The sequence below is a fragment of the Pan paniscus genome, chromosome 17 (genome assembly GCF_029289425.2).
Source record: "Pan paniscus chromosome 17, NHGRI_mPanPan1-v2.0_pri, whole genome shotgun sequence".
Taxonomy (NCBI): domain Eukaryota; kingdom Metazoa; phylum Chordata; class Mammalia; order Primates; family Hominidae; genus Pan; species Pan paniscus.
This window is the reverse complement of record NC_073266.2, coordinates 32,285,191-32,301,047: the sequence shown is the minus strand read 5'-3', so window position 1 is coordinate 32,301,047 and position 15,857 is coordinate 32,285,191. Positions and strand designations below refer to the sequence as shown.

At 40.5% G+C, this 15,857-nt stretch overlaps 1 protein-coding gene across 7 annotated transcripts in view; it reads right to left on the bottom strand.

Moving 5' to 3' along the window:
- The window catches only part of L3MBTL4 (L3MBTL histone methyl-lysine binding protein 4), a 476,247-nt gene that overhangs the window by 203,387 nt on the left and 257,003 nt on the right, over positions 1-15,857 (bottom strand). For all 7 annotated transcript variants that reach the window (XR_004667534.3, XM_055102573.2, XM_034943563.3 and 4 more), the window contains one exon: positions 13,197-13,311. Coding sequence is in view for 6 of the 7 variants with exons in the window: in XM_055102573.2 (XP_054958548.1) it covers positions 13,197-13,311 (115 nt within the window). In the remaining variant the exon portion in view is untranslated. The remainder of the gene's footprint in view (positions 1-13,196; positions 13,312-15,857) is intronic.

Here is a 15,857-nt window from a genome sequence, read left to right as displayed (position 1 = left end):
GCGCGTCCCCCTCTGTTTTCATTTACCCCTCCTTCATGCTGGCATTGGAGTGGGCATCTATTTATAAATAGGAGGTCTTAAAACAAGGCTGTGGCAATACTAAGGGACAGCTGTACATCTGTAGAAAGAGATCCCACATGGCTACTTCCACATGGTAGGTCAGTGGCCAAGTTAATGAGCCCAAGGCTGTACTTCCATTTCAGCACAGCCTGTGTGGTACATGGAGGGGACCCAGAAGTTCTTACGTGCCTCAGTAAGGAAGCACAGGGTCTCTAAAAGGGCTGGTAGGTGAGCAGAAATCTGGTGTCAAGATATAAAAGCCACATACAGAGTGGCTTGGGGATTAGAGCAAACAGCTCTTCCTCCTTGGAGGAAGGATCTTGAGCAAGACCCATCAGGGATGTCTCTTTATGAAAAGGTAAGGCTCCATCTTCCTGGGAAGAGTGTGCCCTGTGAGCTGCTGATGATCAGGAATGATGTGAAGTCACTGCAGGCGCCCCAGGTATGAGGCTATGCTGCAATGTCATCTATTTTTGGGCTTTGCTGCCCTCTTCCCCTCATGCCTCATGCAGCATTGCTGATGCTGCAAAACAGAGGATACCATCCCTTGCTGGAAACCCAACCTCAGCACTTCCATAGGCCTGGCCCCAGGTTGGGACCTCTCACTGGCTGGGTTACCCACTTTTCTGTTCAGAGACGGGATAACCAGAGGGCAACACATCTGATTATAAAAGTGCATATTGCAGGGTTTAGGCAAGTAAGAATACATTCTGACCAGGACCAGAGACCCCACTCTGGCTCTAACAAGCTGTGTGAATCATTTAGTTGCCTCACCTCTGGATGAGAGGTTTGGATCTGATAAGTCCTAGGATTCCATCAGTTTCATATTCCACACCCCTATCTTTGGTGACTAGGATAAGAGAAGATGAATCGAAACACCTCTCCTGCATCTATTTATATCTATACCCAAGCTGAGCGAGCAGCTTTGTTCTTCTTAAGTTGGAGATGCAAAGTGTTCCCATCATAAACAAGAGCCCAGCTTAATCTGACGCGATGGTCCCTGCACGGGAGGCTCCAGGGCATGCCACATGGCTCTCCCTGAAGGGCCAGCACCACCAGGCCGCTCCATACCCCACCAGCCCTTGTCGCGGCACGTCAGTTTTTTGTCATTTCATAACAAACACTTTATATGTACCCTGGTGAGAAAAGTCTGTTAGTTACTAAGTGGTGCAGCCAAATCTGCATTTAATTAAAAAAATGAATATTTTGTCTCAAGCTATATCTATCTTATTAGAAGCACTGGGACATGTCACATTTTTATTTTGTTGTTTTTATTCCTACTTTAAAACATTTAAAAGCATTTCTACATAATCAAATATTTTATTCTGCATTGTTTAGCTCTGATTTCTGAAAGAGTGTTTAAAACAAGGGCTGAAGGGGCAGGAAGGGTGACGTAAGTACAGCCGTTCTCATCCACAGCATGGAGAGTCATGCAGTCCTGGGGGGCTGCCCTGCTGGTGGACTGGCACATTCCATCCTGGAGCCTTCACCAAGTGTTTCCGGACATGAGCTAAGCACCTGCAAGAGCTACAGAGGTTCCACAGAGTGAGGAGCAAGGGTGAAAATACAAAGACCCCACCCTAGGGGATCACCTGGATTAAAAGAGGAGCCGGCGTTCATTCCCTTACTCAGTGACTACCCTTTGTGTTGCAAGTCAGCAGTGTTCGGAGTCAGGAGTGTTCGGAGTCAGTGTTGCAAGTCAACAGTGTTGCAAGTCAGCAGTGTTACAAGTCAGGGGTGTTCGGAGCCAAAACCTTGTTTAATCTCACAGGCCTGCAGATTCCAGAGGTCATGGAACTCATCCAAACGCACAGAGTTGGCCAGGGGCGGTGGCTCACACCTGTAATCCCAACACTTTGGGAGGCCAAGGTGGGCGGATCACCTGAGGTCAGGAGTTCAAGACCAGCCTGGCCAACACGGTGAAACCCAGTCTCTACTAAAAATACAAAAATTAGCCGGGCTTGGTGGCGTGGTCTGTAATCCCAGCTACCCAAGAGTATGAGACAGGAGAATTACTTGAACTTGGGAGGCGGAGGTTGCAGTGAGCTGAAATCGCACCATTACACCCCAGCTTGGGTGACGAGAATAAAGATCCGTCTCAAAAAAAAAAAAAAAAAAAAAAAAAAGCACGGAGTTAATCAGAGCAGAAAGGAAATGGACATCCAAGTCTTCCTAATCCCAGAGTCTATCATCTAGCTTCTCAAACTTGGTTAATTTCCCAAGCAAGACAAACTGGACATCCTATTGTCCAATGAAGTAGGTAATCTGTGTGTGAATAATTACCAATATAGTAAAAGAAATGAGCTCCATTTAAAGAAAGTTTACATCAAGTGTGACTGGGATTACAGTTTCCAAATGATGTGACTAAAAAGATTGCCAAAATATGACCCAGTTAGATGACCAGAGCAGGCATGGTTTTTAGGTTCTGATATTTTCATATTTTTAAAGGACATTCCAGAAACACAAAGCATGATAGAAAGATCTTGACAATTCAACAGTGCTAAGACATCAGTATTTAGTTTCAATTCTAACTGTAGGAAAAGCCCACCATGAGGGACTCTATGTCAAATAAAGCAGACAAATCGCATCCTCATGGATGAGAAAAGGAGAGTTTAATCTGGCAGCAGGGTACCAGGGTGAATTGCAGGTGATCATCTGTAGTTAGGAACAGCAGCTAAGAGGAAGCTGTCATCACCTGGTCATACAAAATTGGACACTTTTCAGTTGAATGGGAACATTTAAGTTTTCATTCTCAAGAGGCTTTTCCCTGTTAACTTTTCAAGAACTTACACTGGGCCTTAGGGCTTGAATATTATGGTCTTGGCTCAAATTTACTGCACAAGTATTTCTGCAGAAGCTGAGATCTATGGTGTGCACTCTATCTTGGCTCAATGTCTGCAATGAGATTAAATGGCACTAGAAAAATAGAAACAAACTAAAGGGACTATCACTTGTTTAGAAAGACCTAAAATTTTAATAAGTTCTAATAAAATGTGTATAGAGAACCAACGAGTTCTAGTGTTGCCTACACTTGTGCCTTTTTCACCTCTAGAGAGGCTGCCACTAACTATTTCAGGCCCAGCATGCTCATCTGAGCCTGGCTCAACACTGCCCCGAGGTTCCTTCCTGGGCTCACCCCACTGCATTCTGCTCACTCTGTAAAACAACAGTAGCAATCTAGATTTCGTTTTTACTCATCCATGGGCAGCTGTGTGATTTTATTCTATTTCATACATTTGTAAACCACAGCCCCTTCAGACACAAATTGGAAGCTCACTGAAAAAATACATATAATTCTTATATAAAAAAAAAATATATATATATACATATCTAAGAAGGCTAAGAGAGAATATACCTGTGTGTGTGTGTATGTATGCATTTTTCTTCCTTTGTTTCCAAGGTTTTTATTACAATAACAGCTACTAATTTGTTGAAAAAAGGGAAAATATTCATAAAGAAAAACAGATGAGAATAATAGATTAAAAAAAACTCTCTACCTCATATTTTCTTTTGATCACTCTTTTTTCATATAATATCACTGGTAGACAACCTACTGTGATATCTTTTGTAAAAATCCACTAAAGTAAATTAATAAAATAAAATTCAAGTCAGATTCCACCTCTATAAAATATAGAGTAGATTCCATGATCTCTAAGATCATTTTCCCAAGCCCTCAACTTTTAGTAGTCTTTGTAGTATTTGACCAATAAAGTTATCATAGATAAGTACCTAACACAATTGTTGAGTCACATAAATACAACAAAAATAAAACAAAAGAGTTCAAAAAAAAATCCGAAAGTTAAACTATCTTAAAATACTTCTAAAATATCTGGAAATTAATGTTGGCCAGCTGACTTTATTTATATATGATAAAATACTGCGTGTGGTTGTATAGATCTACTTACAAACTCTATTTTGATCTGATTTTAAATGATACTGGACATTATAGTGAGAAAAGTTTAGTTTGAATTATATGAGTAAATAAGATTAACCCATTGACTCAACTGGCACTCAGAATAAAAGATGATTGGATGTGATTGTTTGTACACATATCATAGATAAAATACACGGTAAAAGGGTGGTACATGTGACTCCCCTGTAGAGCAAGTGCCCTGAAGCCTCCATGCCACACAGGCATTTGACAACAACTGAGCGGTGTGATTTTCCCATAAGAAAAGTGAAGATACGGAGGACAGCTATAGAAAGGTAAGATATTGTCTTCAGATTCTTAGGAGGCCAGTGTTCAAGGTGCTGTGAGTAAATGTGAGGTGTAAATGAAAGGTTTTGAGAGGAAAATGGTGGACGATAGGTGAGTAATGCATTGACTGTGAAGGGCTTTGTGTGCATGCAAAGGAGTCTCAGGCTGATAGGATACTCCATGCCAAAGAAGAGTTTTAATAACGTGGAAAACGAGGTGAGTTTGGGGTTTTATATGGACTATTCCAGGAAAGAAGAGAGAAAAGACAATCATAACACCACTGCAACAGTCAATGACAGGCCCTCAAATGTTGTTTTGTTAGAGTGCCTGGGGCAACCATTTGTTTCTACTTCCCAGTGGAAAAAGAATTCAGTGATAAATAAAAAAATAAGTAACAGAATCGGTTTTGGAGTAGGGGTGTGTTTGTCTATGGGTGTGTGTGTGTGGGGGGGGGGGTGTGGGGGTGTATTTTTGCTTTCACAATAGGGGCAGGGATGACATATATTGAACCACATCACAAGCATGTCTTAAAGTATAGGTATTTCAAAATCAATAAAACATAAATATTTACGGTGCAGATAAAAATAATTAAAACCATAAGATTAACCAAACAACCTATAATAAGCTATATTAACCTTGATTGATCTAAACAAACAAGTTTATAACAAAAAAGTCAAACAGCAAAAACTGAAAATCATAACCAACCAAAGACAGCCAATTACAAGTTATCTTTCCCCCAAATTCTAGGGACTGTAATTACCTGTCTGTGAATACACAAAATACACATCTTGTAATACTGCCAACAACACATGGAAGTCAAACTTCTTAAGAAAAATTGAATTAGAGGGTGAAGCCAAGATGGCTGAATAGGAACAGCTCCAGTCTACAGCTCCTAGCATGAGCGACGCAGAAGACGGGAGATTTCTGCATTTCCAACTGAGGTACCGGGTTCATCACACTGGGGAACGCTGGACAGTGGGTGCAGGACAGTGGGTGCAGTGCACTGTGTGTGAGCTGAAGCAGGATGAGGCATCAACTCACCCGGGAAGCACAAAGGGTCAGGGAATTCCCTTTCCTAGTCAAAGAAAGGGGTGACAGATGGCACCTGGAAAATCGGGTCACTCCCACACTAATACTGCGCTTTTCCAATGGGCTTAACAAACGGCACACCAGGAGATTATATCCTGCACCTGGCTTGGAAGGTCCTACGCCCATGGAGCCTCACTCATTGCTAGCACAGCAGTCTGAGATCAAACTGCAAGACGGCAGTGAGGCTGGGGGAGGGGCGCCCACCATTGCAGAGGCTTGAGTAGGCAAACAAAGCGGCTGGGAAGCTGGAACCGGGTGGAGCCCACCACAGCTCAAGGAGGCCTGCCTGCCTCTGTAGGCTCCACCTCTGGGGGCAGGGCACAGACAAACAAAAGGCAGCAGTAACCTCTGCAGACTTAAACATCCCTGTCAAACAGCTTTGAAGAGAGTAGTGGTTCTCCCAGCACGCAGCTTGAGATCTGAGAACGGGCAGACTGCCTCCTCAAGTGGGTCCCTGACCCCCGAGTAGCCTAACTGGGAGGCACCCCCCGCTAGGGGCAGACTCACACCTCACACGGCTGGGTACTCCTCTAAGACAAAACTTTCAGAGGAATGATCAGACAGCAGCATTTGCAGTTCACCAATATACACTGTTCTGCAGCCACCGCTGCTGATACCCAGGCAAACAGGGTCTGGAGTGGACCTCCAACAAACTCCAACAGACTTGCAGCTGAGGGTCCTGACTGTTAGAAGGAAAACTAACAAACAGAAAGGACATCACACCAAAAACCCATCTGTACGTCACCATCATCAAAGACCAAAGGTAGATGAAACCACAAAGATGGGCAAAAAACAGAGCAGAAAAACCAGAAACCCTAAAAAATCAGAGTGCCTCTCCTCCTCCAAAGGAACGCAGCTCCTCACCAGCAACGGAACAAAGCTGGACAGAGAATGACTTTGACAAGTTGAGAGAAGAAGGCTTCAGAAGATCAAACTACTCTGAGCTAAAGGAAGAAGTTTGAACCAATGGCAAAGAAGTTAAAAACCTTGAAAAAAGATGAGACAAATGGCTAACTAGAATAACCAATGTGGAGAAGTCCTTAAAGGACCTGATGGAGCTGAAAACCATGGCACAAGAACTACGTGATGAATGCACAAGCCTCAGTAGCTGATGCAATCAACTGGAAGAAACGGTATCAGCAATGGAAGACAAAATGAATGACATGAACTAAGAAGAGAAGTTTAGAGAAAAAAGAATAAAAAGAAATGAACGAAGCCTCCAAGAAATATGGGACTATGTGAAAAGACCAAATCTACATCTGATTGGTGTACCTGAAAGTGACGGGGAGAATGGAACCAAGTTGGAAAACACTCTGCAGGATATTATCCAGGAGAACTTCCCCAATCTAGCAAGGCAGGCCAACATTCAAATTGAGGAAATATAGAGAACGCCACAAAGATACTCCTCGAGAAGAGCAATTCCAAGACACATAATTATCAGATTCACCAAAGTTGAAATGAAGGAAAAAATGGTAAGGGCAGCCAGAGAGAAAGGTCGGGTTACCCACAAAGGGAAGCCCGTCAGACTAACAACTGATCTCTCGGCAGAAATTCTACAAGCCAGAAGAGAGTGGGGGCCAATATTCAACATTCTTAAAAAAAAGAATTTTCAACCCAAAATTTCATATCCAGCCAAACTAAGCTTCATAACTCAAGGAGAAATAAAATACTTTACAGACAAGCAAACGCTGAGAGATTTTGTCACCCCCAGGCCTGCCCTAAAAGAGCTCCCGAAGGAAGCACTAAACATGGAAAGGAACAACTGGTACCAACCACTGCAAAAACATGCCAAATTGTAAAGACCATAAATGCTAGGAAGAAACTGCATCAACTAATGAGCAAAATAACCAGCTAACATCATAATGACAGAATCAAATTCACATATAACAATATTAACCTTAAATGTAAATCGGCTAAATGCTCTAATTAAAAGACACAGACTGGCAAATTGGATAAATAGTCAAGACCCATCAGCGTGCTGTATTCAGGAAACCCATCTCACGTGCAGAGACACACATAGGCTCAAAATAAAGGGATGGAGGAAGATCTACCAAGCCAATGGAAAACAAAAAAAGGCAGGGGTTGCAATCCTAGTCTCTGATAAAACAGACTTTAAACCAACAAAGATCAAGAGACAAAGAAGGTCATTACATAATGGTAAAGGGATCAATTCAACAAGAAGAGCTAACTATCCTAAATATATATGCACCCAATACAGGAGCACCCAGATTCATAAAGCAAGTCCTGAGTGACCTATAAAGAGACTTAGACTCCCAAACAATAATAATGGGAGACTTTAACACCCCGCTGTCAACATTAGACGGATCAATGAGACAGAAAGTTAACAAGGATATCCAGGAATTGAACTCAGCTCTGCACCAAGTGGACCTAATAGACATCTACAGAACTCTCCACACCACACCTATTCCAAAATTGACCACATACTTGGAAGTAAAGCACTCCTCAGCAAATGTAAAAGAGCAGAAATTATAACAAACTGTCTCTCAGACCACAGTGCAATCAAACTAGAACTCAGGATTAAGAAACTCACTCAAAACTGCTCAACTACATGGAAACTGAACAACCTGCTCCTGAATGACTACTGGGTACATAACGAAATGAAGGCAGAGATAAAGATATTCTTTGAAACCAACGAGAACAAAGACACAACATACCAGAATCTCTAGGACACATTCAAAGCAGTGTGTAGAGGGAAATTTATAGCACTAAATGCCCACAAGAGAAAGCAGGAAAGATCTAAAATTGACACCCTAACATAACAATTAAAAGAACTAGAGAAGCAAGAGCAAACACATTCAAAAGCTAGCAGAAGGCAAGAAATAACTAAGATCAGAGCAGAACACAAGGAAATAGAGACATAAAAAACCCTTCAAAAAATCAATGAATCCAGGAGCTGGTTTTTTGAAAGGATCAACAAAATTGATAGACCGCTACCAAGACTAATAAAGAAGAAAAGAGAGAAGAATCAAATAGACGCAATAAAAAATGACAAAGGGGATATCACCACCGATCCCACAGAAATACAAACTACCATCAGAGAATACTATAAACACCTCTACACAAATAAACTAGAAAATCTAGAAGAAATGGATAAATTCCCGTACACATACACCCTCCCAAGACTAAACCAGGAAGAAGTTGAATCTCTGAATAGACCAATAACAGGCTCTGAAATTGAGGCAATAATTAATAGCTTACCAACCAAAAAGAGTCCAGGACCATATGGATTCACAGCTGAATTCTACCAGAGGTACAAGGAGGAGCTGGTAGCATTCCTCCTGAAACTATTCCAATCAATAGAAAAAGGGGGAATCCTCCCTAACTCATTTTATGAGGCCAGCATCATCCTGATACCAAAGCCTGGCAGAGACACGACAAAAAAAGAGAATTTTAGACCAATATCCTTGATGAATATTGATGCAAAAATCCTCAATAAAATACTGGCAAACTGAATCCAGCAGCACATCAAAAAGCTCATCCACCATGATCAAGTGGGCTTCATCCCTGGGATGCAAGGCTGGTTCAACATATGAAAATCAATAAACGTAATCCAACATATAAACAGAACCAAAGACAAAAACCACATGATTATCTCAATAGAGGCAGAAAAGGCCTTTGACAAAATTCAACAACCCTTCATGCTAAAAGCTCTCAATAAATTAGATATTGATGGGACATATCTCAAAATAATAAGAGCTATCTATGACAAACCCACAGCCAATATCATACTGAATGGACAAAAACTGGAAGCATTCCCTTTGAAAACTGGCACAAGACAGGGATGCCCTCTCTCACCACTCCTATTCAACATAGTATTGGAAGTTCTGGCCAGGGCAATCAGGCAGAAGAAGGAAATAAAGGGCATTCAATTAGGAAAAGAGGAAGTCAAATTTCCCTGTTTGCAGATGACATGATTGTATATCTAGAAAACCATATCATCTCAGCCCAAAATCTCCTTAAGCTGATAAGCAACTTCAGCAAAGTCTCAGGATACAAAATCAATGTGCAAAAATCACAAGCATTCTTATACACCAATAACAGACAAACAGAGAGCCAAATCATGAGTGAACTCCCATTCACAATTGCTTCCAAGAGAATAAAATACCTAGGAATCCAACTTACAAGGGATGTGAAGGACCTCTTTAAGGAGAACTACAAACTACTGCTCAATGAAATAAAAGAGCATACAAACAAATGGAAGAACATTCCACGCTCATGGGTAGGAAGAATCAATATCGTGAAAATGGCCATACTGCCCAAGGTAATTTACAGATTCAATGCCATCCCCATCAAGCTACCAATGACTTTCTTCACAGAATTGGAAAAAAACTACTTTAAAGTTCATATGGAACCAAAAAAGAGCCCGCATTGCCAAGTCAATCCTAAGCCAAAAGAACAAAGCTGGAGGCATCACGCTACCTGACTTTAAACTATACTACAAGGCTACAGTAACCAAAACAGCATGGTACTGGTACCAAAACAGAGATACAGACCAATGGAACAGAACAGAGCCCTCAGAAATAATGCCGCATATCTACAACTATCTGATCTTTGACAAACCTGAGAAAAACAAGCAATGGGGAAAGGATTCCCTATTTAATAAATGGTGCTGGGAAAACTGGCTAGCCATATGTAGAAAGCTGAAACTGGATCCCTTCCTTACACCTTATACAAAAATTAATTCAAGATGGATTAAAGACTTACATGTTAGACCTAAAACCATAAAAACCCTAGAAGAAAACCTAGGTAATACCATTCAGGACATAGGCATGGGCAAGGACTTCATGTCTAAAACACCAAAAGCAATGGCAACAAAAGCCAAAATTGACAAATGGGATCTAACTAAACTAAAGAGCTTTCTGCACAGCAAAAGAAACCACCATCAGAGTGAACAGGCAACCTACAGAATGGGAGAAAATTTTTGCAATCTACTTATCTGACAAAGGGCTGATATCCAGAATCTACAATGAACTCAAACAAATTTACAAGAAAAAAACAAACAACCCCATCAAAAAGTGGGCAAAGGATATGAACAGACACTTCTCAAAAGAAGACATTTATGCAGCCAAAAAACACATGAAAAAATGCTCATCATCACTGGTCATCAGAGAAATACAAATCAAAACCACAATGAGATACCATCTCACACCAGTTAGAATGGCGATCATTAAAAAGTCAGGAAAAAACAGGTGCTGGAGAGGATGTGGAGAAATAGGAACACTTTTACACTGTTGTTGGGACTGTAAACTAGTTCAACCATTGTGGAAGACAGGGTGGCGATTCCTCAGGGATCTGGAACTAGAAATACCATTTGACCCAGCCATCCCATTACTGGGTATATACTCAAAGGATTACAAAACATGCTGCTATAAAGACACATGCACATGTATGTTTATTGTGGCACTATTCACAATAGCAAAGACTTGGAACCAACCCAAATGTCCAACAATGACAGACTGCATTAAGAAAATGTGGCACATATACACCATGGAATACTATGCAGCCATATAAAAGGATGAGTTAATGTCCTTTGTAGGGACATGGATGAAGCTGGAAACCATCATTCTCAGCAACCCATCACAAGGCCAAAAAACCAAACACCGCATGTTCTCACTCATAGGTGGGAATTGAACAATGAGAACACATGGACACAGGAAGGGGAACATCACACACTGGGGACTGTTGTGGGGTGGGGGGAGGGGGGAGGGATAGCATTAGGAGATATACCTAATGCTAAATGGCGAGTTAATGGGTGCAGCACACCAACATGGCACATGTATACATATGTAACAAACCTGCACGTTGTGCACATGTACCCTAAAACTTAAAGTATAATAATAATAATAAAAGGAAAATTTAATTAAAGTATTTGGAAAACCCTAATCACATTAATTTTAGCTCAATTTCAAATCTGGAACTCTTAGTAACTCCCACTTAATAACTTACATAAGAATGAAAATCTAGAGAATGTCACATTATTTCCTGAGGGAAGATTTAATTGAGCACATACTACGGGGCAGGCAGTTTCTGAATTCTATCCATTCATTTATCTCATTTAATAATTATAAATTCATGAGATAGATATTAATATTATCTTTATTTTATAGATGAGGAAACTGAGGCATAGAGAGGCACACACTAAGCAAGCTTTAAACTGAGATTCAAAGCCCAGCATTCTGACTCCAGTTTTCTCATTTTTAACCACTAGTCTATACTGCTCTAGATTTTAGATTTATCCTAGGCTCATCAGGAGAACCTGTGCAACTCACTAGCAGACTACAGGCCACATTCTGAGAAGCATCCGTAACTATGATGACACCTCAAAATAATGCAACAGCATTGAGAAGATGCACTGGGGGTCAAAGTGTTGGGGGTCAAAGATAGATTCTGTATAATTAAGAAAGAACCAGCAGGACACTTGGTGACTGTTTATATGTGTGGGTTGAGGAAGGGGCCAAGAGGGAGCAGAGTCTGGAATGGCAACTTAGGAAGCAAACGGTAGAAAGAGCAAGTTTTTGGCTTGGGATGGAGGTTTGGTTTGATGCATAGACTCTGGGATGCTTTTGAGACATTCAGGTAGAAAAGCCAGGTGGGTAGAGTGACAAAGGAGCAGACAATGCTTGGAGTGGAGTGAAGAGAGCTGTCCCTGTATCTGCAATGCTGGCCCATGCCTACCCCAGTGGAAATCGTTCATACTTGAGAAAGTTACTGGCTGAGGGATGGATGTACAGGGGTGTATTGGGGGGGTTCACATAAAGTGAGAACCATCTCCGTGACATGCTGGGGTGTGAAACCAGGGAGGATAAAAAGCGAGACCAGAGGAAACCACAAAGCACAAATGCTGGCGCCCTTCCCTACTTGGAGTCCCCCATATAGTGCTGACCATGGTCCTCTTCATTCTACACTCTTAGGGTACTGGTCCTATGTGTGCCAATACACTGTAGGCTCCAGAAGGGCCTTCATCTCTTTGATTCTGTAGTTTTTGAAGAACCTAGCACAATGTAGAACTGTTTGTCCAATTATTTAGTTAGGGATTCTTCTCATTTTTACAAGAAGTCCTTTGAGGTCTAAGGTTCAAGCATCATTAGGCTGGCTCCATGTAAGATATCCTCATTAATAGAAAAGCATTCTAGCTTCATCCGAAGAAACCAATGGGAGGGAAAGAGAAGCAGTGAGGGAACAAAACAAACATGAGAATGGAGAACACTTGCACTTGTGTCTGGAACTGGTTATTAGTCATGTCAGCCTAATCAGATCAGAGGACTCCTTCAGACAAAAAAATAAGGTATTTTGGGTTGAGGCTCATTAAAATTTAGAGTGGTTAATTTCCTCCTTAACTTTAAGTAGCTAGAAAGTCAGAAATAATAAAGATGCGAGTAAAGTAGAGGATTTTAAATTTTTTTATAAGTAAAATCTGAAAATTGTTGGAAGTTAAAATATTTTAATTTTCCAAAAGACTTTGTGTAGTCTATTCTATACAATAAAGATCAGATGTTTAAAAAAATAAGATGAACTTGTTAAAACCAATGACCAAAATTAGATGGATTTAGATGAGCTAGCTCAGTTTTCCAAACTCAAATGTAGAAAATAAAGATTCCTTTGGAAAACACTATCAAAATAATTTTTTAAAGATTATCACTTTTCATTAACATAACGCATGCCCTTTGAGGCTTAATTGTAAATAATCGGCTTTCAGTGTAGCTGTAGTGATTAATTCGCCTATGTGATGTTTAGCTTTCAAATGCCTGTAATGGCATGAATAAGCAACATTACGGCTGGAAATCAGGCCAAGTATTTAAAAAGCAACAACCAAGAGCAAAGTACTCACGCTGCGGCACTTCCAGTGGATGCCCTGTGACATCACACCATCCGATCGGGTGGATATCAGGGCTGTCTGCCTCCACCCAGTAGTCATACTTATGGTCCCAACCATCAAAATGAACCTGTTAAAATGAGTTTTGAATGATTAGTATTTAGTAATTAGTATTTCACTATTCCTGTATCAAAATATTTGAATACAGATGTCTGAAGCTGAGATTGAAATTTTATTGATCACACCTTGCAGTTGAAATAATATTTAATATGTGCCATTCTATAGCCTTCTAATCCAGCCAACAAAGGAAATTTGTACCAAATTTTCAAAGAAATTAAAGTGGTTGGTAAACGAAAACTTTGTCAGGGATTGACCAGAATCTGAAGAAGTAAGGCCAATCCATTTTCTCAACTAAGACACATACCGGAATGCTGTTGAGGGGATACTCTTTGTCCTGAGCAACTGTCCCATTAACCACTTCAAGAACCATGTCAGCATCATCAACAGTAAGAGTCACCAACTTGACATTAGTACAAGTGCTACATTGATGGGAAATAAACAGATTAGAGTATAAAGAAACAATCAATCCCTAAAACCTCACAAATGAGAGACGGGCCCATTGGAACAATGGAGGCAAAAACAGTAGACAAAATATGCTAGGGGGTAGATAGACAGATTTTAATAGCTGCCATAAGAGCTATTTAAAGACCAAGGGTAAGCTATTAAGAAATCTTCTGAAGAAGATCCAGCCATCCCCAGGTCCAGCCATCCTACTGGTATAGGCTCCAACAAGGCTAATTATTGCAAGGATAATTTATCTTGCGTCTTATCTACAAAACACACACACACATACCATGCGCACATATAAGAATAATTAAATAAATCCCAATTTCTGAAACAAAAATCAAATAATTATTTCTTAAAAATAATTATTTCTTTTTTAAACATCTATATCCTTTCTAATGCAAAGAAGCCCACTTAAGTTTTTGAAAATCATATTTGAATAAAAAGAGCAAGATGCCTAGTGCTATAATAAGCCAACCTGAAATATAAATCCATTATGCAGAACATAAGACCAAAAAAGCAAAATTCTATATATTCAGTCCCAAATAAACTCCCAATATTTTTTCTCAAGAGTCATCTTTCTAAGCAAGTGGTTTTCAAAGTGTGATTCTTAGACTATCAGCATCACCGACCTGGACACTTGCTAAAAATGCAAATTCTTGGCTCCACCTCAATCCTACTGAATCAGAAACTCTAAAGGTAGAGCCTAACACTGTGTGTTAACAAGTTTTCTACATGAATCTGTTATATGCTAAAGTTTGAGAACCAGAGATTACAGTAATAACTTTCAAAAGTATATTTCTACTGAACTTAGGTTCCTGACCATGACAGAGTGCCCTTTCATAGTAATAACCATAAAACTGGACATATGCAGGGAATATTTTCGGACATTGGACAATAGACAGCACAGAAATGCAATCCCTAAGTAAAGGAAAAATCCCAGATGAGCCCTTAACATCAGCCTGGAGACAATTTCCTGATTGCAGCACACAGAGGAGAAACATAAAGAAAGCAGTTATGCAGTCAGAGAGACAGAGATTGCAGATCAGAGTGCATGATGCAGCTGGAAGTTAAAAGACAAAGTATTAGAAAAGACAGAACTACAAAAAAGGGGGAACCAAAGGCAGGGTGCAGTAGCTCATGCCTGTCATCCCAGCACTTTGGGAGGCCAAGGAAGGAGGATCTCTTGAGCCCAGGAGTTCCAGACCAGCCTGGACAACATGGTGAAACCTCATCTCTACAAAAAATACAAAAACTAGCCAGGTGTGGTGGTGTGCACCTCTGGTCCCAGCTACTCAGGAGGCTGAAATAGAAGAATCACCTCAGCCTGGGGAGGTTGAGGCTGCAGTGAACCATGATCATGCCACTGCACTGCAGCCTGGAAGGCACAGCAAGACCCTGTCTCAATAAAGTGGGGGACCAAAAAGTCCATGAGAGGTTATTCACAAGACCTTGACCAAGGGCTGGACTGCCCACATACCAGGTAAGACTTTCTGAAGCCAAGCAGAGAGTAGCTGATACGGGGCTGAGAATGAAACAAAGATACTAGAGGTCACAAGTTCCGGGGAGAGGGGAGAGACTAATGTGGAGAAACCTCAATAACACTTTGACAATTTGACTGAGACACCACAAAGTTCACATTTTGGGGAAAGAAAGATGCTCTAGATTAAGAATTACTCATGAACAACCCTAAAAAAGGGGTAAAATCAAGCCTTAGCCAGATGAAGAATTACCAGTAATGAACTCCCTGATAGAACGAACTCTACTCTTAAAAAAAAAAAAAAACTCCCACTATATGCTGTATCATTCATTACATATAACATACAAAAGTTTATTAAACATGTAAATAAGCAGATGATTGTGAGCCATACTCAATTTGTGAAGAAGTGGTCAACAGAAATAGAACCTAAGATAACCTAGATGTTGTAATTAGCAGAAAAGGATTGCAAAGTAGTTAGGAAAATACGTTCAAAAACTTAATTGAAATGGTCTAAATGAGTGAACAGAGAATTTCAGGAGAGAAATGGAAACTATAAAAGAGAAGCACATAGAAATTCTAGAAGTCAATAGCAAAATATCTTAAATATTGCTGGATGACAATATTATTGCTGG